This window comes from Aphelocoma coerulescens, chromosome 2 (genome assembly GCF_041296385.1).
Source record: "Aphelocoma coerulescens isolate FSJ_1873_10779 chromosome 2, UR_Acoe_1.0, whole genome shotgun sequence".
NCBI lineage: Eukaryota > Metazoa > Chordata > Aves > Passeriformes > Corvidae > Aphelocoma > Aphelocoma coerulescens.
The window spans coordinates 157,677,242-157,703,220 of NC_091015.1; the positions used below are offsets into that span (position 1 = coordinate 157,677,242).

At 43.6% G+C, this 25,979-nt stretch overlaps 1 protein-coding gene across 4 annotated transcripts; it reads right to left on the reverse strand.

Moving 5' to 3' along the window:
- Positions 1 to 17,791: 17,791 nt before the first annotated feature.
- Positions 17,792 to 24,708, reverse strand: LRATD2 (LRAT domain containing 2). 4 transcript variants are annotated; one of them, XM_069005479.1, is made up of 2 exons: positions 24,557 to 24,708; positions 17,792 to 23,772 (listed from the first exon to the last, which is right to left on the reverse strand). In XM_069005479.1, the coding sequence occupies exon 2, from the start codon at positions 23,765 to 23,767 to the stop codon at positions 22,880 to 22,882; it is 888 nt and encodes a 295-aa protein (XP_068861580.1). In that variant the 5' UTR covers positions 23,768 to 23,772; positions 24,557 to 24,708; the 3' UTR covers positions 17,792 to 22,879. The 4 variants fall into 4 exon arrangements, with proteins under 4 accessions (XP_068861580.1, XP_068861577.1, XP_068861578.1 ...); XM_069005476.1 differs by having other exon boundaries at positions 24,534 to 24,707; XM_069005477.1 differs by lacking the exon at positions 24,557 to 24,708 and adding an exon at positions 24,205 to 24,412.
- Positions 24,709 to 25,979: the final 1,271 nt, after the last annotated feature.

The window sequence follows — 25,979 nt, forward strand, 5'->3', positions numbered from 1 at the left end:
TTCCAAACAGAATTTCATTCCTCAAATTACTGTGACTGAATTCAAAATAGATAATATTTAATCTCTGCCTGCATGAGTAACAAACAGTATTCATCTATCACTGGTCACAGTGAGTGCTGAATATACAACATGAGGGTTTCTTTTAAACAACAGATCCAGTTTGAGGAATGTGAAATATCTTTATTTTCTTTTCACTCTGAAGTTTTGCTTTGGATCAGGGTAAGTAAATCATCTTTAGATTGAACAATGGAAATATTAGTAAAATGAAAAATAAATTTAAAAAAAAGAAAAAGCACTCTTGCTTGTATACAGAATTTTTAGCAGGCTAGACTTAGGCTAATCTTTATTTAGTGTCCAGCATTTTTTATTCTGTTTTGCCACTCTTTCTGTTTATTAAGTTACACCTAAAAGGTTAAGAATGCTGCACCACAATATTGTGGCTTGTGTACATCACAGTATATCACAGACCAGATGCTCTACAGATGTAAATCAAGAGAGATTCAGTGGCATCTGCAGAGCAGTATTGGTTTATTAATCAATATATCAACTGGAGATCTGTCACTTTATATGTAGAGGTACATTCGTACATAAAAGAACTATAGAAAACCCTACATATCCTATGTATCTGTAGTCATTGAGTTGTCACGTTCCTGACACTTGAAAAGGAGAGCTGATAGATGAGGTATGAGTATCCAGGTGATTTCACGGAACAGCACTTTTTATTTTACAATTGACAGCACAGAGCAACAAATTCAGCAAAGACTCTGCTCCAGAAGAAGTTCAATCCCGACAAGAAATGTGCGAATATATATTGTGTGTGTGTGTATGTGAGTGTGTCTTTAGAGTGAGGATGTGCATATGCATACATGTGTGCTATGCAATGTTTACATCATATCAGTTACAGTATCAGCTTCCCCTACAGCTGAACTGGGAACATGAACAGGAGCAGAAAATATGTGAAAACAGCTGTCTCCAAAGAATCCCCCGCCTCTCCTGACTGCAGGTTGCCAGTGTTTCCTAGAGACTGCACAAGCTACAAAGTTGTGCATTATTTAAGAGAAAGGCGCATAAATCCCTCATGAGGATTCAATCTGAATGTGTTCTTTAAAGAGAGAGGCTGATGATGCTAATGTTGATTGTACTGTAAAGCTGTGCACTTTTCCATGCCAGCAGAGCACATGCACTGAGCAGTCATTCAGTGCCTCAAAAACATCTGTGGCAAGATACCTGATTCAATTTAATCCCTTACCTTGCCAGGATTTTTGCAAGGCCTTTCATGTTGAATACAATGGGCTCTTCAGCTTCCTTCCTGAAGCCCTTAGCAGCTCTACCAAATACTCCACTGCCCTTATCTGCTGGAGGATATCAGCTACAACACAGAATACATGACAAAATGTACTGTAGTATTGCTAATCATCCACACTAAGCAAACAGGGACTTGGTCTATTATGATTCTTTAGCATTTTCTGTATGCAAGGATATTCATGGTACCTCCCAGGTGGCAAATGGAGGTGGAGGAGGTGACATTGGGGCACCAAGTTTAAGGGTGCCCAGCATAGCACATTCACCACAGCCTGCTACAGATGCAGCTCTATCTTAGCAGCCCTATTTTGTGTGGTGCTGTTTGACATGCTGCTGAGAAAATTGCACAGCCACTTTGAGGCTGCCAGAACCCAAATTTTACCTTGAGGACTGAGAAGTCTCTTGGCTTACAGGGTCTGTTTGAGGCGACTGTCACTGTCCTGTGTGGGTGCAGTGACAGAGGTGTGTTCTCCCCGGCCGTTACCAAGACAGTGGTTCCGCTGACTAATCAGTGAGTTTCAGAAATGGTTGTTTTTGTACATTTTCTGCTTGGAGATTAAGCTCAGCAGAATGACAGCCCTTGATCTGCTCTCTGTTCAACATGAAGGAGGCAAATTAACACAGACGTGGATGGAAGAATCAAGAACTGAAGTCTAAATCAAGAGGAAAGGCAAGTTTTGAGATGGGCTGATAAGTGATACAGCAGGTTATGAGCAGCTAGGAAAGGAGGATGAAGGAGCACAAGAAAGGCCATCTCAGAACGACTGGTGAGTGCTCAGTTTTTGCGGGGGGTGTGGTTTGGCTTGTTATGACCTCCCCTCTCTGCTGCCTTGCTAGGACATCTCAGAACAGATGTCCAGTTCACTATGTCCACTACTAGACCTGATGTACTAAAGCCACTGAGCACCAATGCATGCCATATCCTGTTTATGTGCTGAAGTAAATATATCCATGCTTCCTAGAAAATGATTCACCCACAGGGGGAGAAGAAAAAAAGTTCCTCAGCACTGCAAGGATTCTAATGGGCTAAAAAACTAAGTTAATATCAATAAAGTGACAGTGGTTCAGGTTTGGACAAACCGAAATACTCCAGCAATCAGTTTGAAACATTAATAAAGACAGAGGGAAACACATGAAACCGTCTTTATGGAGTTAACAGAGAAGTAACTCACTGGTGACACAGAGATAAGTCACTTGCCTATCAGTTCATGATGTATTCATCAAGTCATTTCATCTTAGATATGCTCAGTAAACCTTTACCTTCTTAGAGCTTTACCACCTATGTAGTTTGTTTTGACTACTTTTTCAGCACCTCCTGATTTCTGAGGAGTTACAGAGAAGAATCTACTCCAGTGTGTGACCTTGTTGTTTACATTGTAGCTAGAGGTCAGCTCCATGCCTGAACAGAATCCTCATCAAGCTCAATGTTCCTTTTTTCTTAGGCATCAAAGTTTTGGCATGATAAGATAACCTGAGTTGAAAGTTCATATTGAGGAGAATGACAAAATAGGCAGCATACAAGCAGGAAAAATAAGTTTTCCCATGACTAGAATCCCATTTTGTTTATGGACACTGGAAGTAACCAGCTCCACTCAGTGGTAATAGTAGTGATGACTCAGTTCTAACATTTAACCATAGCTACTAAAGCATAAATCTAAGTTATACATGCCAGGGTGAAAATTGTTGTGGTGTCTATAGATTTCCACAGCAGATAACAGGCTTACCCTGCAGAAAAACAAAGCAAATAATTAATAACCTAGAACCATCTCCTTCTGGTGGAGTATAGTAAAAGAATGGGGAGAACTGCAACACCATTGGTGGAAATAGTATGTACCCATATTCTGATATTTACTCCCAGTTCTTTAGGTGACTCTGAGTGGAAGATTGGACATAATCTCTGAGTCCCAGCAGTCTCCTTTGCATGGAAAGATGAGGGAGTTGATTTTGGCCAGTGCTGCTTAAAAATCACTGTCTGCCACATGAAAACTAGAGACTGTGATCAGGGTGTGGGGCTGGCACTCCAGGGGTATGTGTGCCACCCCACTTTTGGTGCTCTCCTTTAGCCAACCTGCTTTGAATTTTTAGCTAGAAGGTGAGGAATGACAGGAATCACTCTAATGTAATAATAACCACTTGTATAGGGAGAACATGTTGTGCAGCTACAGAGCTTTTTACTCAAGACTCTCAGCCATCACAATTTAAGGAATTCCTTTAAATCCTGTGAGCTGCATTAGGTAACTGGATAACTATTTGCAGTAAGATAAGCCTGGCATTCCTGATGTTCCTGGTATTTCTTATGCAGGCAAAGACTGCAGACACAGAGTTTACATGTTTATCTCTGGTTATATTTAGTAATCTTAAAAGATGGTGAAACTCAACAATAAGAGTCACACTGTGATAACCATATTTTTACTAAAAGGTAAAATGTTTTGTGTTTATCTGATTGAGATGGAGCAGCTCCAGCCCAAGCTTGTCTGTGACTGGAGTAGGATATATATTTACTTTCTGCCATAAGCCTTGTAGTGACCTGCAAACAAGAGCCAAGATCTTGTTCTCCTGCATGTGGGAGGTTAAGCCTTCTTCCGTGAGCACTGCACAGGGTGCATGTGACTCAGTAATGCTCATGCATTTTACATTGGTATCACCAGAGGTTTTTTTTTCTACCATGCTCAAAAGAGAGCTGAAATGCCACCTCTGGGTCAGAGAGAACCAAGGGCACAGCCCAGGCTGGAAGGAAGGGATTTGCCTGGTCTAAGAGCATTGCAGAAGAAAACCTGAGGCAAAATGGTCCCACAGGGACACGCAGGCAAACCCAAATGCTGATCAAGGGAGGCTGTTACTAGTCCCTCAATTAGTCTGTGGAGGACTGGGGTCTTGAGCTCATTTCCATGAGCTTAAGATGTGACTACATATCTCCCAGGTATGATATTTAGTTTGCTGAACTATGTGTTAACTACTTAAATACCAGCTTCTATTTAAAGCCATATAAATATTATTCTAAAAAAATCCTTTTGGGTCCCTTCCAACTGGAGAATGTTCTGTGATTCCATGATTCTGTGATATTATCTGATATGGTTTATTTTCAAAGCCTTTTACTAATATGAAGTAAATCAGTGTAAGTCGTATGAAACTCTTCTATGCAGCATAGTCATAAAAACAGGGAAAGAGCAGAATCATAATTTGCTCTGTCAAACTCCACAATTGGATTTATCCAATGTAAGTGTGGGCGACAGTCTTGGATTCAGAGAGCAGCTTGCAGGGTACTGTTAGCAAATGCACACAAAAATGTGTGTGCAACCTATATGCTCACACAGACGTGTGTATACACATATAAATCTTTCCTTGTGTGTGTGTGTGTGTGTGACTGTGTGTACATTTATATTGATACAGACAAAAGTAAAGAGACTGAGTACCTATGAGAAAATAATTCAGTTCTCCTAAGATCCAAAATGCCCTCTGGATGTGTTTGCTTCTCTTTGCTAAGTACTGAGAAAACCTAGGCAGGCTGAAAAAAGGCTATTTTTAGTAATACATTTCCTAGCTTGTGCTACTAATTCTGAGGTAATTTATTACACTGAAAGGTGTTTGGAATTTAATTAACTTGGCTTTTAATTCTGATTGTTTTCTTTGTTCTTTCTTCCACTGTGGGCAGGGGAAATGAACTGTGGACTTTCACCTTTATTACCAATCAGTGCCCAATCACTTTTGCTTTTGCATTCTCAGACACGTACACAGTGCTTCTGTGCAAGAATACAGACGTTTCTCCTGAACTCAAAACTCTTTTTGTTAGCAGAAAGAACTGAATAAATAAAAATTTAGGGAACCTTTTCCGCTTTGAAAAACAATATATTTTATACTGTCTCTGTCGCTTATGTTTCAAACCATTCTAGTTCAATTCTCCCTTTAAAACTTGTTGTTTAACATATTGCTGGTCTTAGTCTGGATGATCTGCTAGTCTGAGGTCCATGCAGAACACTTCACAATTTCTACACTAAAATGGTTCTCAGTGCTGCAAGGCTGAGCCAAACAAGTGAATTCACACCACCCAAACCTCCTTTCAACTCCAGCCAGTCCAGACTCGTTTTCGCATACTTTGGCAAGCCCCAAATGCAGAAGATGGTTTGTCTTTCCACAATAGGCCCAGTGACACTGAGTACACAACAGGGCACCTTCTCAATCTTCTTTCTACTTCATGAATTGTTGACATTTTAACCTCTTGTTTTAAAGCCTGCATCTGAGATGACTGCTTCTTCAAGAAGGAGGAACATTTGACCAGTTCTGTCAAAGGCTGTTGTTATTTAATACAGAAAAATTGTATTGATAAAACATTGCTTAAATCAATGGGAGTGTCTACCTGTTTATAAAGCTGTTGTAGTAGTACATTTCCTTAAGAGAACAGGAAAAACATAATTGCATTTAGTGACTTTTTGACATATGAAAACAAGGGTGTTTAGTTGCCCCCTTTCCTAATCTCAGGGCAGAATCTCTAAGGGCTACCAACACCCACAAGAGTTCAGTGCAAGAGGCTGAAGAAAGAATTTAACACTCTTGGTCCTTATTCATAGCACTCAGCTTGTTATTCAGAACCTGGTATGTTTGTGAAAATACCTATTGAAGAATGTTTCTGTTTGTGGAGGTTTAGCCATGTAAATTGTGTTAAACTGTATAACTGTTAATGTTTAACTGAGGAGGTCCAATTTCTTCCAAATCTGAATGTTGGAATTGCTCCTTGATCTCACATCAACTTTCTGTGCATGAATGGCACAATGCTGCTCACATTATCCATGGTGACACTTCCACATAGCCACTGAACAAGACTGAGACTTCCTCAAGCCAAAATTTTAGTTCTGTGTACACATCTGCATCTTATTTGCTCCCCATCCCACTTTCCAATCTGCAGATAATCCTTCTGTGAGAAACTGGAAAGAAGAAAATCTTAATTTCAAGATTGCACTGAATTTAGTTCACATCAGTGTAGGATTTTTGACTCAGAAAGACGAAATAGTGGGCACTGCTACCAATAAATAATCATATCTTTCACATGCCCTTTCCTTGTAGCAGTAGCTTCCATTTGGCCTCTGTTAGAACATACCCTCTGTTTTTGGCTAGGCTGTATTTTTGTTTCTCCATCAGAGATACTGAAGTGTATGTTAGTGCCTGAACGGAAATCCCTCTCAGCATAGCTTGAAACAGGCTCTGCTTGCTAAGTAAACAGTTTGTGCTAGTTATCACACAGCCTAAAATGATAACAGACTTTTGAAAACTTATCTAAAGCAAAAATGGCTGCTTGAGATCAAAGTCCAGATCACAAACTTCACTCATTTTGCTTTTATATACCAGGAATAATGACTCATATTCTCTATCTCTGTTTCTTTTCATGCACCACAGTAGGATGTCTCATTTGCAGCCAAAAGAGAATAAAGACCAATGAATGGCAAATTAAATTCTTGAAATTCAGTTTCTCTGTCCTTTCCTCAAATTTGAAAAACATTTTTGTTAACATAACACTTTAAAATTTACAATTTGTATTTTGCCCCATTTGTAGGTGGGCTTCTTTATTAAATCACAAAACACTAACTGCAGTATCCTATAATAATGGTCTTAAGAGTGGAAGTAAATTGGCAGGAAATTACTGTAATTTCCCTTCTTGAAAAAACAGGCAAAACCATCCACAAATTCAAAACATATTTGTGTGAAAATACCCAACTCCTTTTTTTCCCATTCGAGATCTCTATTTCACTTTCTAACATTACACACCACTTATTTGCATTACACATCTTGTTTTTCAGAAGCTACATATAACGGTATAGTTTAAAAATATGAACCAAAAGTTTTGTACAGATTTATGAAATTCTCTCTAGAATTACATTTCATGATACAACGTAAGCAATCACCCTGTTTTCATCTTTCAAAACAACATTACAGCCTACCACAACATTAGTCTGCAGAAAATATATTGGACATCAGCAGAGCTGGCAGGCTGTCTGGACCATGTTTCCTCAGTTTGTTCAGTTTGCAGTGTTCACGTGGCTTTAACCTTCGTGCTTCTGCAAAAGTGCATGAGGGATTTCAAACCTCTCACACCCTCCACAACCACATATTGGCAATACATGGAAGTCTTTACCTCTCTGGTCACCAGGCTAACAGAAGAGGAAAGGTAGAATGAGAAGTGGGTGAGTGAGCCCTCTGCTCAGATTTGAACAACAAGGAAGAGGAAGATGCCTTGCCTTGGGACGAGTTAATTGTGCCTAGCCCAGTTTAGCATGACTAGCTGCGTCATGGTGACTTCCCTTGCAGCACTGAGAAGTTTGACACCACTGTTTGTTTAGGGCTGTGTCCAAAAGCCCAGTCACACCCTGCAAATGTCGACAGCTTTTATTCAGTGCCAGCTCTCTGAGCAGTCCCCAGGGACCAACAGGGAGAGAATCCCCTGGTGAGGCAGAGCTGGAGCAACAGCAAACACTGAGATGAGGCTTTATCACTTAATCGTTCATTTTCAGACTCGATTCAGAAGCATTTTTTTGGGTGCAGGCTTACAAAGAAGCAGGAACTTCCGCAGAGTGTCAGAGCGTTCTTTCAAGTCCACTTCCCTCCCTAACAGGCTTATGAGTTTCCCGTCAGCTTGGGGCTTACTTAGCTCTAGAACTTGTTTTGCTGTAACAAAGTGGAAAACCTGAATTTGTCATAAATGAAGTGCTTCCAGGCCTATCCATGCTTTTACGTAAGGCCTCTATGCTGTCATGGCTCTGCTGTTGCAATTTATCTTTATGTGCACGTTTCAGTGTTTGCAGACATGAATTCTGTGTCTACAAGTGGCCTGTTTTTCAAAGGCTTGCTGTGGAGACAAAGGTTGAAACCCAAACCACTTCACAGCAGTCTGCAAGTCTGCCTCTCTCTTCAGAAGCTGTAAATGTGTCTAAGCAAAAAGCAGCTGTTCTCCCATCTGTAAATAATGGGCTTGGGTGAAATAGCTCAAATACCTGAAAAAATCCTTGTTTAAAACAGAGAAGGAAATTCTGGTTCTGGGCACTAGCCTGGAGTATTTTGGGGCTGGATTAGTATGCGGGAAGAAATGAAAAGGCAAAGGGTGGCTTAAAAATGTCATTGCACAAACATGCATGCATATTCTCTCAGGCCCTGCCTGGTGGTTCAGTAATGCAGCAGGCAATGATAATGATACAATTTCATAGCTCCTCTAATCCCAGAGGATGCACAAAATGCTTGACAAACTGATGTTCTATGTAAGTAATAGTCTGGGCCTTTCCTTCTCATCTGTAGAGGAGTGGAAAAGATTACAGTACAAATATAGCAAAACCTGGTAAGATCAGAAGCAAGGGGAAGCAAAATATATTCCAATCAATGAGCACACTAAAATTTGTATAATAAAGACATTCAGACAACTTTACACTTAATTAGCAGACAAGCTAGAATTGTTCCATTTTGGTTTTGGGAAAGCATGGTGGCACTAGAAAACAGAAATCACCTAAAAGACACATAGGCCATTTGTATGCATAAATCTCTGATTCAGAAGAGAATATGGAGGTCTCTGGTCTCATTACATAGCAGAGAGAGAAAGATCTAGCCCTGGTAAACTTTATTTATGAACCTTGTTGTCATTTCCTCTACTGTTGTCTTTCCTTTTTGCAGTTTGCTTATGATCTTCTAAGTAGATTTTATTTAATTAAATGACATCATATTAAAATCATGTGAAAATTCTCCCAAGGAAGGAGTCACCACATGTGATAGGTTTTATTCAGGTGGGAAGTTGAGATCCAGCAAACTAAGTGTTGTTTCTAGTTGAAGCCTCTAAAGACAGGCTGCCTTTGAGGGTTTCTGATCTGGGTGATTGGATTAATTCTAAGAGAAGTCTGTCTTTTTTTATAGATAAGAAACCCTGTCAGACCAGGTGCATCATTTGCCTGCCTAACATCAGGCTCACAAAATGCTCTCCTGCAACACAAATGACTAAATTCTGTGAACTTCTTGACTTGTATTAGAAAAATCTTAGTTCTTATTGCAATGTAAAATTACATGCTAGCAGGCCCAAAGTAGTGTTCATAAGCTTAATACATTGATATACCTCAGCTACTGATAGACAATAAATGGTTATTTATCAGGACATCAAAAGCTTTCAGAGAATTTCTTTCAACCCTTTACAATCTCTGGAGCAAAGCAGTCCAAAAGGCCAAGAAAGAACATCTTGTGCTTTGAAGATCTTGACACAGACAACATGTCTGCTTTGCAATGTTATCATCTGTTGTTTCTCTGTGGCATATTTAGGCAAGTATCTTTGAAAGGTGTTTGTAATCTCAGTGACAATTTCTTGTGAGAAAAAAAAAAAAGAACTCTTAAAAGTGTTTTTATAGTCACCTTAACCACAGCCTATTCCAGGAATGTGAAGCAGCAGCTAAAGGGCATCAGGTATTTCACACAGGAAGGGTGCAGGGGTGGGATGCTGGCACAGATCCCCATGCCCAAGAAATGATGTCTGTGCAGAGGAACCTGCAAGACAGTGAGGCTGAGAATGTTCAGCTGAGCAGTGAGCAATGTTGGTGTCTGTGCTGGGTGGTGATTCCTCATCTAGCCCTCTCCCAAAAGGAGAACTGCTATCCCAGGTAGAACACACACACAACAGCACAGCTCGTCAGTCACTTAGGCTCACACCTCTAAGGAACCAGGCTGAAAATATTCATCATGGGACCACCTGTGGCAGCAGCAATGTCATTTATTATTCAAGGTCTATCAGACGGCGAAGGGACAGATGCTGTGGGCATCTTCAGCTATTAAATTTTCTGTTGTATTCTTTTCTTCTTTGCATCTGTTTTGTGAGTTCTTTTACTCAGAGTTCAGATTAAAATGCAGGAGAAGCCGAGCTTTTCTTCTGACTCAGATATTTATTATTTCTTATCTATGGCACAGCTGCACATAATGTGCCTCTAAGTTAACAAGGAGGAAATGGCCCCCGAGTTCTACCTTCCAAGGCCTTTTAAAGCCCAAACTTCCCAATTACGGAATTCCAACTAATTTATTTTTACTTATAATCCAGTAACTAATCATTCATGTTCTGCACTGCAGGTTTTTTGAACCAATACCAGATCACCCAGGCTTGTGAAGAAGAAAGAAGAAAGAAGAACTAACCTACACCCAAAATTCTCCATCTTGTTACATGTATATTACTATATCCCATAAACCTAAATTTTCTGAACCCAGGGTTCCAACATTCAGCACTGACAGACTGTTCATCGGTGTTATGAATTTACGTATCTCCTACAGGTTCTGCTATCAATTGTGTTCCCGGTTAAATGGGTCAGGCAAGGAAGTACATTCCCTAAAGGAATTGCAGTCTCCTATACCTTTTGGTCACAGAGGAAATATCCTATTTTTATGTGGTTCAAGAAGGTGGCAGGGAGAGAAGTAGAAACTTTACAGCAAGACCAGCTTGACACAGAAGAGGGATGGTGTGCTACTGATTGAAGACACTTTGGGGTGAAAAAGCCCTAGAGAACAGCAAGGAACTGTTCTTGGTCTACATGTAGAAATTGTTAAAGGTATATAGAATGAGACATTCTGATAATCTCTGCATTATTTGAAGAATGATTCTTTTTATAATGCCTTTATTCCTGCAACAATGCTACTGTTCCAATAGCTCTGTCAGAGCTACGGAGTGGTGAGTTAACCCTGCTGCTGCCCTGAGAGAGGTGGAGACTGCTGAGCTAAAGCAAAGAGGGTGGACAGACCTTTTCAAGCTGCAGAAACCATCAGCTCAGTGGAGAGGAAGTGACTGAAAAAGGAGGGTAAGAGAGACCTAATAATGATTCCCTGAGGAAACCTGCTGGTCAGAACAATTAGCCATGAATCTAGGAAAAGCCATAACGGAACAGAGAACTGAGGGTTTATTTTAATTTGGTATCCGGGAGCACTTTGGATGGGAACTAAAGGAATACTTTTCCTTTGTAACCAGATCCCTAAAAAGAGGTGGCTAGGACTGCCTCCCAGCTCCAGCCCTTCACTCTTCACTATGGCACATTATGGGACAACTGGAACATTAAGTATGTTGTAGTCATTATGCCAGTCACAGCTATGGTCTGCAAATGTGACTGCATGGAATATCTGGTTTCTAACACAGGCTGCGAAGGGACGTCCCTTTTTACTGTGATCACGGAGGAGTTGACAGGCTCACCAGAGACTTCAAAAAACCTCAGCCTTTCAGTTAGCAAGGAGCTCAGTGCTCTCATGTACTCAGTTTGTCACAAGGGGAATGCCACGGAATATTGCACAGAGTAGTTATAAGGCATTAGCTGCAATCTCATTTACAAAAAAAAAAAATCACTCTTTTCTCTGCTGCAGTTCACCAGTGATCAGCTACACACAATACATCCTTGATCCTGTCTCAGTGGAAAGCCATTTTTTTATTTTGTTGGACTATAGATTTAGCTTGTGGGAGGCCAGGCCAGTTAACAGTGTAATGCACTTTAAAAAGGAATGTGATTACTAGTAATTATTTTTCTCCATTAAAATCAGCAGAGAAGTTTACTTAATTCTTTGTTCTTTAATCAAAGCAGTAAAGCATTTCAGCAATCTGTAAATCTGGCCGTATAGAGTTACAAAATAGGGAAAATTCACAATAGTGTCATTTTTCTTTGAAACTGCTTTATCTCAGTGAAAGATATTTGAGCAAACCCGTCACAACACACACTGCTGTACAATTGACTGATGTTCCTGTTAGGAATTCTTGCCACAGGTTTTGCAGCAGAGGGTAAGGGCAGCGTACAATCATGTTGAAAAGCATTGGGGCTGGTGGTTAAAAAAATCACTGCTCTTTTAAAAAACCCCAACTTGAGTCTTTACTATGCTGTATCATGAGACACATACATGCTGTGTTACATTAACATGTTTAATTAGAAATGTGAGTTATGCTTTGCATAGTAACAAGAAACCACCATAAAATAATGTATACTCTGATAGTCTCAGACTATCACAGCAGTCATGCATAAGTTCAAATCCTTTTCAGCGGGACATTGATTAATTCATTCTTTGACGAATCTAGGCCCAGGCATTCAGCAGCTTCTTCCCTTTCTCAGCATGGGTTTAGTTATGTGAAGCCAGAAACGGCCTTTGTATGTTTAGACTTTGAGAACACATTCAGCTGGAATCCTGCCTCACACCTAGGGCTAGACCTCTGCAATAATGCAACTCTGCTTGTTCCAGCTCTGAACAAAGACAAGTGGGGCTATGGAGTTATGTTACTCACTACAAGTTGAGGAATCAGCTTTCCATGTGGCATTATCCTCCCACCCCCTTTCCCACAGGAATAACACAATGTAAGTTAAGCTTGTGCCTTTGCCATTATCTTGCTTTAGTGGCTCATTTCCAACACACAGCCATGTACCACCTCATTATTTATATCCTGCTAGCATCTTATTTAGTACCTCAGCTTCCATCACAAATGTATTGAGATAACTGGATAAGAGACTCATTATAATTGCAGCTTCTCTGCAGGGGTCAGCACCTCCTCTCCATGAATATGATAAGGGCTCCAAGTGCCACCTCACCTGCAAATGGTGTTTTTCCCTGAAGACTCACTTCCCACAGGCTAAAAGCTGCTACTGAATTTCTGAAGTAATATTTTAATAACTTAATTTAAGATTTAACAGCTTTCTTTCCTGAGCTTTGTTGTATAATTAATCCATGTGATGGGAACTCATTAGACTTCGGGATCTGAGATGCATCTGGACATGTAAGGGCTGTAAACAGCCCTAAAACCTGTGTTAGGGCCTATTTAAGGTGGACAAATGCAGAGCTGTGGATGGAAAGAATACATTATTTTATCCTTGGGGTTAATCAGAAACTACCTTTTTGATAGTTGGATGTGTCTTTCAATCATATCTGTAGTTTGTTATAATAATAGTAAAACCAACCAAGTTTTGTCCACTGATGTTTAAGGTGGCATCCTTGACTTCCTGGGCTGAGGAGATCTGGCCCAACACCTCCAAACATCATCTTGCATGCACTTGTGCATGACCATGAGCTGTGGGCACTCCTGCCTCCTGAAAACATACCTGAAGCAGATACTACAGAGACACTTCGAGCCTGACATTGAACAGACCACCATGGGATTTTGTCTCTTTCTCTTGCTTAGTGCTGTGCTGCTGTGTTTATCACATGGAAGAGATGAGATCTGTCACTGCCATCCTCAAATGCTGAAAGAACTGAAGCCTTGGTGTCCCACTTCTCCAGAGAACACTGTAGCTGCAAGACTTCCACAAGGTTTCTTGTTTCCTGCTGGTAGTGCTCTTCTGCTTTGATATGATCCAGAGAATGCAAATGGGTCTGGCCCTAAGCACTGCTTAAAGCATTTGCTCAAGTTCAAGACCGTGTTCTGAATTAGGCAGAGCAGAGGTTTGAAACCACTTTCCAGGAAAACACAGCTGAGTGAGCTGCCCATTTACCTGTAAGTATGGGTGTGGGGATCTCATTTCTTCAGTTTGCAGTGAGAGCTGCAGAACCCAGCTCCAGGGGACAGGTTGCAGCAGAGAACACCACAGCTAAGTGTGCACACCAGTCTGCCCCACTACTGAATGTTTCCCTCTTCTGCACATCCCTTTCAAGGGTGCATTGCTTTCTTGACAAGCTGAGGAACAAAAGTATAGAAAACACAAAGACAAAACAACACCATGAAAGGAGTAACACCTTTGGGCATCAGGGATATGTTCCTCACTGTGTGTGCAGTGCTGAGGTTCCCAGCAGAGCACCTTTTCCCCACTGGACATGAGCAACAGCTCTAATGAAAGCTTTGTAAAGAGGAGTGCTGCCAGCTGCCTTCTGTGGGAGCTGGATGAGTTGTGTACAGAGACGTGTTTTCCACAGACACAATTTACATAAGCACTTCACACATTTCTCTGTGTGCTGTCAGGGTGCCTCGATCCTTCTCTCTCAAGGCTCATCTTCCTGTACAATTTCTGTGGTGAGCCAGGTACACCTGTGTACCTGTTTTGCTCAATTAAACCTTTTCCATGGATGTGAGTCATCTATTTCATGGTCCAGAACATACTCATTTCATTTCCTCTGCCCTCCGGTGATTGAGTTAGTTAATACTTTGTAAACACCTTGAGACCTCATCACACTAAGTACTGTACAAAGAACAGGGCTTGTCCCAGAACGATTCTTCTGAATAGGACAGGATGGAAGAAGCTCAGGAGAAAAAAAAATTAGAGCACAGACTTTAATATGGTCCTCAACTGTTAATATTCCCAGTTAATTTCTGCTGACTAACTTAATGCTAGCAACAAATTCTGGTTTTGACATAGGGACTGACTACAGTTCTCAGTGACCCAGAGTGAGACAAATGAGTCTAACTGATCATTTGACATAGGTTTCTTGCAAGTTCCAAACCCTTCCCACAAGCTCTGCCAGATCTTCCTGACCAGAGGGTGCTTTGAGTTCTTAATTTCCACTGGACTTTGCATCCAGTGTTTGGGAGAGATGCGCCCATGTGGTGGCTGGCCCTGGCACACAGCCACCAATGTGTTGTGGCTGACAAGGGCAGTCACTTGCCCAGAAGGGGCCAGAAACTGCACTGAGAGCAACAGAGACGCTCAGCAATGGTGCTGACGTGCCACTGGCATCCAAGGAGGGAGCAGCAGAGGAGGGACGCCCCAAGGGGGGCTGGAGGAGGAGAAGGGCAGGAGGGGCTGCAGGCCCAGAGCAGAGATCCCCCTCAGGCAGCACTGGAGAGACCCCACTGGAGCAGAGACACTCCTGGAGCCCAGGGAAGGGCCTGTGCTGGGACAGGGGAGATGGGGAAGGAGGTAGGAACGGCCAGGAGGGGCTGGGAGGGACCAGCTACATCCCATCTCCACCCCTATGCCCCTTGGTGTCATGGGGGAAAGGGAGGAAAGGTTTAATTTTTTTCTTTCTTTCTCACCATTCAAATATATTTTAGTTGACAATACACGTAATTTTCCCCATTATGTGTCTGGTTTGCCTGTGACAGTCATGTGTCACTGATGTCCCTGTCTTCATCTCAACCCACAAGTTTTTCCATCTACTCTTGCTCAGTAAGAGTGAGAGAGCAACTGTGGAGGCTTGGGGCCCTCACCACAGGGAGGAATTAGCTGTGCAGTCTCAGGCTGCAGGGTGCTCCTTTTCTGCAGGTCTGTGGTGATGGAGCACATCTGTGACCAAGGGAAGGAGCTGCAGCAGGAGGTCAGCATGCTGTGGAGCTACACAGATGATGAAAAGGAGGTTGACTGGATGCACTCCAGGTTACAAGGGAGTCTGACCCTTCAGCTGAAGGAGGGACAGGCAGTCTGTGCTTATTGGATTGGAAAACAGAGAGAAAATGGTCCATTCCTGTGTGCAAGAAGTCAAGCAGAGGTGCCATGGATGATCAAGAGGTCCTTGACAAAACTCAAACACAAAGGACCTTTACCATATAAGTGGTAAAAGGTTGCTTGAAGAAGTCCTCAGCCTCCATAATTGGAGTTATGGAAAATAGGACTGGATTCAGCACTGAGGAACCTGCTGCATTTGCATGTGCCTTGAGCAAAGGGGTAGATTAGGGGATCTCCAGAGGTCCCTTCCACCTCTCTGGATTTGCCATGATTCTGCAAGTCTGCTGTTCCCCGTTCCCTTCCTTTCCCCTCTAGTCCTTGGGCCCCTTGCCCTTGGCCATGTGCAGAGCTCTTTGGAAAAAGCAAAAGGCAACCACTCTCAAATTGCAACTTGGGCACCTTTACAACAACAATGGAGGTGTTAGTGGTCGGACTTTATAGAGTATCCCAGAGATCTGAGCAGAATTTCAGGATGCATGAAGACTGAAAACTGATTTCCTCTTCTGCCTGGGGATGATGGGGATTCAATCTTCCCATCATTTCCAAATTTTTGTGGTGTGAGGACCTTCATGGGTGTTGTACTGAAGTGACCCACAGTGGATTGAAGAGGGAACTGAAGAGAAAACCTCTCTGTAGAAGTCCAGTGGCTCAGAGCAACCAGGCAAGAGTGCAGAGACCTTGTCACAGTCTGCATCCCTGTACATGCATTTTACATTATCCTATTTCTGGCTCAGGTGTGTTCTGACATAAAAGGGAAATGCAAATGTCCGTTTCAAGATGCTTCTTTTCGGTATCTGATGTCACATACATTCTGGAAGCAGCCACTGGGAGGGAGATCCTGCTTGCTGGATCTCCCTCCCTATGGACACGGGCTGTGAGAATTAATGGACTGCTTTACTTTATGTACCTGGAGAAACTCTGGGGTGAAAAAAAAGACCCAGAACTTCAAGATTATGAAAACACTCTGGTGATTAACTAAACACACATGCACAAAAAAACAGGTTAAACTATGAAGCTTCAGAGTTCAGTGGCCTCCAGTGCTAGGTGATAACTGAGCAGGGATTTTCACATATTGATCCAGTCACCCAAATCACGTTTTTGGTTCTTCATGTTTTCAAATCTAGTATCAGACACCTGAAAATTGAGGCACTCTTGCAGTCACATAGAGCACAGCTGGGTACCTCATACATCTTGTTCAAAGTCACCTAAGTCCATGCATACCAGAGCTACAAATTTGATATTATGGTAAATTCACACCTGCAGCTCTGAGCCTTGACAGCTGCTGTCTCTGATATAAGAATTTGTCTCACTTTCTCTCACCTATAAGACAGCTGTCACGGACAGCTGCCACCCACAGAAGAGCTAAATCTCCACCGATACTTTCAGCAGAAGTCTCATCTTGTTACAACTAGATTTCCTCAGGATGGTTTTATTCAAAGAGTTCTTGCTGGAGCTGACTCAGTCCTTTTGTGTGAGATTTAAATAGCTCCTTGTGGTCAGGATCTTGAGGACAAGTACAGTTTGTTGGTTGTATCACTGTTTTTGCCATTGTGAATATGCACCCAGTGGAAGGCTTTAATGAATTAACAATGGTTACCCTATGGATATATCTTACCACAACACACGACCCTTGTCACCTTGATTAAGAAATGTCCCTAAGCCTGGTGTGGGTACAACACAGATCCCACACCAGCCATGGACCAGCCACGAGACAAACCACCACACAAACTGAACAGTTGTACAGATTTCCCCAAAAACTCTGAGTTCTGTTCTCTCGTTTCTCCCTCTAGCAGACACTACATCTGCTCCTTTAGCAGTTGCTGGCAGACAAGACAAGCCCCAGTGCCAGCTAATACTATATGATCTGCTGCTGAATTAATTTTCCACTTAAAAATTAAATTATGAGCCAGATCCTCATTGGATTTAATACAGCTATCACCTATTAAGCATCTGATAGTCTGGCCTTGTATAGAGATTATTCCTCCTCTCTCTTTGTAGCAAAAACACAACCAAAGAGTTAGATTTTGATCTGGTGCGTGAAGGCAGTGAAAATATTGATTGTTTTGTGTCTGATGCATCCATCATGAGAAATTATGACTTTTTCAAAAAGCTGGAGAAAAACATGCCATTCAAAAAACAAAGAAAAGAAAGAAAGGTTGTAAAAGATACTATAAATCTTTTATTTCTTTTGAGTTACTATGCAATGCCCTTCATTTTGAAGGAAATGGTACAATCAATGATGTGTACTTCTTTCTCAGGAAAAGAAGATATTTGCACTAACAATTCAACATTTACTGACAAAAGACAGCTTACAGAAAATGCTCATGGTGGAAAAAAATCGTATTTGTGATTACACTTCTTATTGTGAATGATTTCATGAAGTGTTACAATGTCAGGAATTTCAAGTGTGCATTTAAAGAAAGCTTCTAATCCAGTATTAATGCAAAGGAATTTGAACCATCTAAACCACTGGTGTTCAAAATCAGCCTGATTTCTTCCTATTCACAGTTAAAGAAAAAGCCTAATCTGAAAGTCTAAGCCCGTGATACAATACTCCTGGCCTTATCACTGCACACTGATTTTTAAGAGTAGTCAAGCACACCCAATTAACAGTAGATTTCTTGCAAACAGAAACTGCTGTTGGAAACAATGTATTTCCTACCTCTACTTAGTTACCAGTCTCTGATCTCTCATACAAAATTAACATTTTGCTTTCAAAAAATATTTGTTCCTACATGGCTGTCAGCTTTATGGTTGGTGCTGTTAATTGTCAGAAAAGCACAGGTGGGAAACCACTCGACAACACACTTCACATACCCAGAGACAGACCTTTGGTAAAACTTAACCAAAGGAGAAGAGAAAAAGAAAACCACCATTACATTCAAAATCTGCAACAGATTAATCACACAATATCACCTATTACAGTACTGAGTGGAATAATGAAATCAAATGAACAAAAGGAGTTTGCCTAAGGTTTCATTTATACAAAACAATTCAAAGTTTACTTCCATAGTCTAGGGTCCTTCAGTCTGAAGAATACATTTTTCCAAGTAAGAAATACAGTTTTTGAAGTAGCTTTTGGGAATTTTCCCTGCCTACTCTACAACTGCCTACCATGTTGGCCAGAGGAGCTCTAGAGTTGCTGTAACCAATACTGTGCATTCACACAGAATCAGGGATAACAAAATAGTCTTCAGTTTATGTCTTTGTTCACTGCCATGGAAGGTGAATGTCTAAACTGTGTTTTTAAAATTACTCAACCAACAGATACTTGTAGGTTTTACTATAACACCTTTTCCAAGGCATTATTTGCATCAAACATGCCAATACTCCAGGGAAATAAGAGTGCTCATCTACATTTCCTAGCTGGAGCTACATTTACACATCTGGGGCTCAGTCTTGCCAGCCTTCACATGTGCATATTGATATTCGCAGCAGTAGGTATGCCCAAATGAGTAAATTCATATAGATGATTAAATGTTTGCACAATCAAAGGGCTTTTAAAACAAATTATATTAACTTTAAATGTTAAAAACGCAAGGGAAAGTTCAAGCATGACAAGACAAAGATACCAGAGAAATCTGCAGCAGATCACCAGCTTAGCTTACAACTGCTGTGTAAGACACCTCTCACCAAATCAGTGCAGCTCCTGGATCTCCAGGGGGAAACTGAGGCCAAAGTTTGGGCTGGGTTCCATGAGCTCTCTTTGGACAAGAGGTCCTTTGAGAAACAGCTTTCACTGCACTGCTTGTTCTCCCCTGTTGATTATGCAACCTCAGATCCTCCACGCTCCCACCAGACCTCACATTGAAATTCCAGACCCTCATTCACAAAGAAATGTAAATATACACTTAATTTCGAGCACAGGAATAGGCTTACTGATTCTCAAGTGGCCTCAGGTAGGTAAGGTCTACTCAAAACTTTAAACTCAGTACAGGTTTAAAGCCTTTGCAGAAGCACAAGCTCTGCAGAGGGATCACACCTGCATTTCTCTGTTAAAGCAGCTGCAGAGAAGAACACTTCTATCTATTCCTTTTCCCTCTCTTTTGTGATCTATGCAAAAGTCCTGAAGTGGACACATATATAAAAGAGTCAGTTTTCCTGGGAGATCTTTTTTTTTTTTTTTTAAATCAAGCTCCAGAAATCCCAGCTTACTCTGCAGACAGTAACTGAGCAAAGTACAACAAAGACAAGAAACCAAGCAGTTGTGATGTGCTTCTACAATAATTTCTGTTCTCGCATCCAGGTCATTACAGGTCCATGGCTTTAAAACTAGAAATGTGTGCAGAGGTGTTTAGTAGCACCTATTATATAACACTGCCTAATCAACAGGTAGGGGAAAAGGACCTGCCTGTTAAAGATTCAACAGTTGCATCTTTATCTGCTGGAATAAGAAATCCTTGTATAGAGGTAGCCCTCTTTCAGACAAAATAAAAACAATGCCAAGGTTCCCTCCTCTCTTCTACTTTTTACACATAATGGAATGTCAGGGGACAGTAAATTCCCAAACATAGCTTGCAGGGAAATTTTAAAATTCCAAATATCAAACACCTGTATCCCAGGTGCCAGAGGAGCACAGAAGTTTTAGAACACAGCAGAATGCATGCCAGACTCTGCTGTGAGACAAGCTCCCCCTTCGCTCTCTGTCCTAGCAAAGCACTGCAAGCTCTGGAATTCTTTCCTAAGGCCCTGTGCCTGTGGGGGATTTATCCCAAAAGGCATGACCGGTACAGAGAAGCACCAAGACCAGCACAAGACAAGATTTCAGTTAGTCAAAGAAGCTTTGCTCTCCATTCCCAAGCAGATTTGGTCCGTTTTTTATTAAAACAAATGAAGTGGAAAAAAAAAGAATAGAAAACAAGCCTGCACAGTCTGGCTTATCTCAGAAGGAGAGAAATGGCTAAGTGTCATAGTTCTGATGTTTCAGACACAAGGGAAAAATATTTTCACAACTAGTTTACTGTTTAGTACCCTGTAGATACGTAATATTTGACATTTATAGCAGTTTCTATACTTTATGACCTAGAATATACTTTAGATCATGAATGAAAAATAAACCCATTCAGAGGACTGGAAAATAACGTGCATAACAACTTACTTTCAAATGCAAGGTTATGAAGGGTTTTTTTAAACTTTCAAAAATATCTCTAGGAAAATATTATTTTACATAGCTATATTACACAGTGAAATAAACTTTGTTATGTACAAGGTTTCAGTATGAAAGAAATCACAGCTAGACATTTGCTCACAGTCTAGATAATCTGTTGTCTCTATCAGTCAGTAGTACAACAGAGAGGCTCTTCTCCACTCTTTTTCAGACTGTCTCAGTGATCATTTCAGCTTTTAGTAGTTACTGGTAGTTGTATAAAACCTGTGTGCAGACATCCACATATTAACCCTATCACAATCAGATATGGGTAGATATCCTATCAAAATAAGGTTAGACATCTGCTCAACAACCACAGTAACCTGAGTATAACTCAATTGCATATTGGTGAAAAAAACAACACTTAGTGCAGGCACCTGAGCTATAGCATTCTAAGGGAGCTTGGTGTTAAACTCTCCCGTGGATATGGGTGTTTCATAGGCCAAATCCTAGCTTGTATATTCTAGGCAGAAAACATGACACCACAATCTATTTGGCTCACATTGGCAAAGTTGCTTCATATAATCTTAACTAGTTGAAAGCTTGTATCTACCTATTGTTAAATGACAAACTTTGCTCCTGTCCCAGGGGTGGAAAGGACATGGAGTACTTTGCTATTTGTGGTATAACTGTAAACAGCTGCGGGGAAGACCGTATTAACTATGCCTCAAGTTTACAGCACACTGTTAGCTTCCATTATTTAAATTAACTCAAGCTTGTGTTCAAGTTCACATCATCATATTGTGCTTTAAGGGGAAGAAATTTTGCATTAGAAACTACCTCCAAATCAGTAATTGTTCACATACCCTAGATCCTAGGACAAAGACCTGACAGTGCTGCCTGTGTGGGAGATCAGTTCAACAGCTGAAAAAAAGTTCAGGGAATATTCAGGGCAGGCAGCACTGCACTCCCCCTCCTGATGGACTCACACAACTTTGGAGGCATGTCCTCTCCTCTAATGCTATAGCTCAGCTGCATACTATAGAAATTAGCTAAAAAAGGAAACATGAAATCCCTAATGAAGAGGAAACTGCTTTGGAACACCCAAACGCCCCTGCCTGTAATGTCTTCCAGCCTGTGCTCCCTTCCATCACAGACCTGTGTTCACTGTGGTGCAGAACCTGTGCCATGCTCACAGCCATAAGCACCCAGCCAAGAGGTCACCCTCTCGAGGGACAGCTTACACAAGACATGCTCTTACATATAAGCAACCTGCTTCTACTACCTCTGTGTGTACTACAGACATAATCAGGAGCTCTGCCATTTGCTTCAGGAGAAGCCAAGGCAGCCTGTAATGAGCCCTGACACAGCTCAGCATCTGCCTGTAGGAGTCCCAGCACATGCTAGTGTGCAGAGTGTAACTGGGGTAGCAAAATTCCTTCCCTGGGACCTGTTAGCAATAAATACATCTTCTGTCCCCAAAGCCACATGCTGATAGCAAAGGAGAAGGTCCCCCAGCCCACGTTCAGCTTCCTACCAATTATGAAGGCACCAGGCACATCAAACCCATTTCGTTAAAATTGGTGGAGATTTCTGCCTTACACCTTCTGGGAGACTGGTTACTAACCCACAGAGCCTTGAACCAGGCGAGAGACAGCTCCTTGCAATACCAGCAGAAGCCACAGCTGAAGAGAAACAGCAGCAGAGAAGGGAAAACAATATCCTCATACTCAGAGCTACATGGTCATGTCCTGGAAGTTGTTGACTACTTCTTAATGGTATTAAATACTATTAACTTCTGCTGATAAGTAGATGTCAAAGGCATATAGAATCTTGTAGGGTCAAGCCTACTGGCAGATGGTTGAGGAAAAGGCTACGTGCAAACACGGCAGAGAGGAAGGGAAAGAAGTGAGAGAGGAGAGGGGTAGAATTGCCCTGAGTTTTATCCTCTACAAATAAGTCAGGGGTTTTATCAGCAAGCACTGAAGGAGTTAAGCACTAAAGCACAGACACTTAATCAGCTTTCCCCCTTCCTTTCACATGTGATTGGAACGAAGCTGCACCGAAGCAGCCCAAAGGGCTTATAACAGCTCAATTTCGCAGCCTTCAGTTTTAATCCCCATCACCCAGGCTAAGCAGTATGGTGGTGCTGAGACTGCTACTCCACAGCAGTCTGAGCACCTGGATGATGATGGTCTTCCTCCTCCTCCTCTGCAGCCTGCAGGTGGCTGGAGAGCTCCTGGATCACAGCAGCCCTACCAATCTGGTCATTTCTCCTCTTCTCCATTATCAGATCCTCCAGGCTCTGAAACTCCAGCGTGTGGCTGCGCTTGTCACCCAGCCGGATCTGCAATCGGTAGGGCTGCTTGCCTATGCGCAGCTCCCCGCCGATTTTAAACTCTCGCTTGCCGTATCGGCACCAGGCAGCAAAACACTCAGAGTTTCTCCAGCTCAAGTCCCGATCCTTGCAACCCACCTGCTCCAGGGCATTGCGCACCACCACGGCCGGGCTGAGGGGTTTGTAGCGGTACAGCTGGTTGGCAATGCGGCCCCGTCTGCCCTGGCTGGCATCGGTGAGGAAGCTGTTCACCACCTCCAGCCGATGCAGGTGCACAACTTGAAAATCCCCGACATAGACCACCCAGTGCGGATACTGAGCTTGGCACACAAACTCCACCAGGTCACCTGGTTTACACCTATTCAGCAGGTTCTCCGGGGTGTAGGTGCTCAGATGCCCCCCACCTCCTTCATCACCCTCCTCTAGCTGCGTGTCCTCCTCTGAAAAGCTCTTCTGGTAAATACACTCATCCCGGTAATAGACTGAGCACTCCACCTCGTGCAGCTGGGGATCGTAGGGCTGCAGGGCAGGGTTTTCACCCCCCAGGTCATGAACCGAATCCTGCTGCTGCTCCAGCTCATCATCGTCATTCGAAAAGATGTAGGAAACCCCGATCCTGGGCCCTTCATCTCTGTCCATACCTGTCGGGTCGGCCGTGGGAACTTCCTTGTAGTTGAGATGGGTCAGCTTCTCCACCTGGTTCCCCATGCCCGCTGCAACGACAGACACACGGCGGGGCCATGAGGGCGGGCGCGGGTGAGCGGCTCCCAGAGAAGCAGCGGGGGCATGAGCGCGGCTCCCCCCGCTCAGCGCAGTCCCTACCAGCGTCCCAGAGCTGCGGGAGCCCCTCGGGAACGGGGGAAGGAGGGACACGACACTTCCCTACCTGCACGGAGGAAGGCGCGGCGGCACCACCACCTGTTAGGCGGCGGCGAGGAGGAAGAGAGCGGCGCAGGAGCCGCCTGAGAGAGGGCAGGCACCGAGCCACCTGTTAGAAGGGGGCTGAGAGCGCCGGGGGAGGTCGGGAGGTCCGAGCTTGGGACGGCCGAGAGCGCACCCGCCCGCCGCCCAGGTGAGCCGGGCCGGGCCGCCGGCCAGGTGCGCCTCCCCCGCCCTCCCCCGGCACCGGGCGGCCGCGAACTTACCCCGCGGGGCCGGCGGCTGCGCGGCGCCGGGAGCGGCTCAGGGCGAGCGGGCGGCGGGGCGGCGGCGCCGCTGGATCATGGCCCCGGCCCGGCGCGGCTCCTGCTCCCCGCGCAGCGGCAGCGCCCGAGCGCCGCGCCGCCGGCTCCGCGGCTGGGCATGAGCGCCGGAGAGGCACGGCCGAAGGGAGGGAGGGAGGCTGGATCCGCCGCGGACGCCCCGGCAAGCGCTCAGCCCCCAGTATTTAAAGAGGCAGCTCTTTCCCCCCCCCCCCCCCCCCTTTCACCCCCCCCTCCCGCCTTCCTCCCCCACACCTCCCTCCGCCCCGCACCTTTTCCCTCTCTTCGCTCCTACATGCCAAGCGCTTTGCTCCCCACCGAGGCTGGTGGCAGGCGGAGGTCGGGCACAGGGCTGTCTGCGCCGCCGCTGCGCAGCTCTGCGCGGGCACCGGGCGTGCAGCGCGCTCAGCCCGAACTCGCACGGGCGCGGCGCCTTTAAGGGAGCGGTGCCACAGCAGCCCAGCCCGCCGGTGAGCTCGGGGGAGGCTCCGCCGCCGGAGTTTGCCCGGGACGGCGCCGAGAGGCGAAGCGGAGCCTCGGTGCGTGGCCGCACGAGTGCCGCCGTGCCCCGCGCAGAGCCGCGCAGCTGCCCCGGGGGACGCGCCCGCCCCGCGCAGCCCCCGCGGGAGCGCCAGGAGGTGCCTCCCTGGGGCCGCGCACCGTGACAGGGGAAGTTGTAAAGTGAACACAATCAAAGCGCCCGGTTCTCCTGGGCTGACTTAGCGCCTTCGATTCCTCCATGCGCGGAGTGTGTAATTAGGTTTATTAATTTATTTTCTTTCCGACTCCAAGAGCTAAGTCTCTTTTTCAATATAGAAGATTATGATTCTTTCTCCCCTGGAAAGGCATTATGAGATCTAGTGGGAATATTTTTCTTTCTGTGTTTTGGAGAACACAAAACAATATTCTGCTTTTTCATTAATGCCTAGTTAGTGTTCTAGGAGGGTTTATTTTTCATACTATTTTAACATACACTGGAAAAATCACGCTGTTAAAATAGACTACAGAGATAACTTATGGGAGGTAGGAGTAATGTCTTTAATTTTGTCTCATTTATTCCCTTTGTCTGTTGTCTTGTAATTTGTAAGCCTAACTGCAATGCTGCTGTTCTGAGAATCCACTAAATAGCAGCAAATGAAGGAACAAATGTAATGTTACCAGGGCACTGGGCGCTGCCCACAGGCTCAAAGAATACAATTTCCATCAGCTTCTACATCTCTGTGGTTTCAGATACAGACCTGCCCTTTGAGGTGGGGAGAATTACTGTATCTGGGGCTGGGGAGATGAGCTCTCTGCTCTGCTTGGGATGGTGGGACATTGCAAGCCATTTCAGCAGTGACAGACAGGCAGATCAGGACCTTTCTGTTTTGGGTTCAGCTGGTGGTTGTCCATGGGAGCATTTTTGAAATGAACACCCACCCCTGACACGCATGCACTTTGGTTTGCATCCCAGTATATTTTCAAATTGTGAACGTTTCTCTCACATCCAACCAAACTAGATATACTCTAGCGGCAGGGTTGGACCAAGGCTAGCTGAGCAAATGTCCAAAATGTGTTGAATGCAATGTGATTTCTGGGCACTGCCTGCTTCCCTCTGCAGTTCCTCTCCATAGCTGCTGCTGGACAAAAGAGGCCCTACTTCATAGTCAGAGCATTGTGAAATTGCTTCAGTAATTAAAGATGGACATGTGTGAGACTAGCTAAAAGCTAAACTGAAC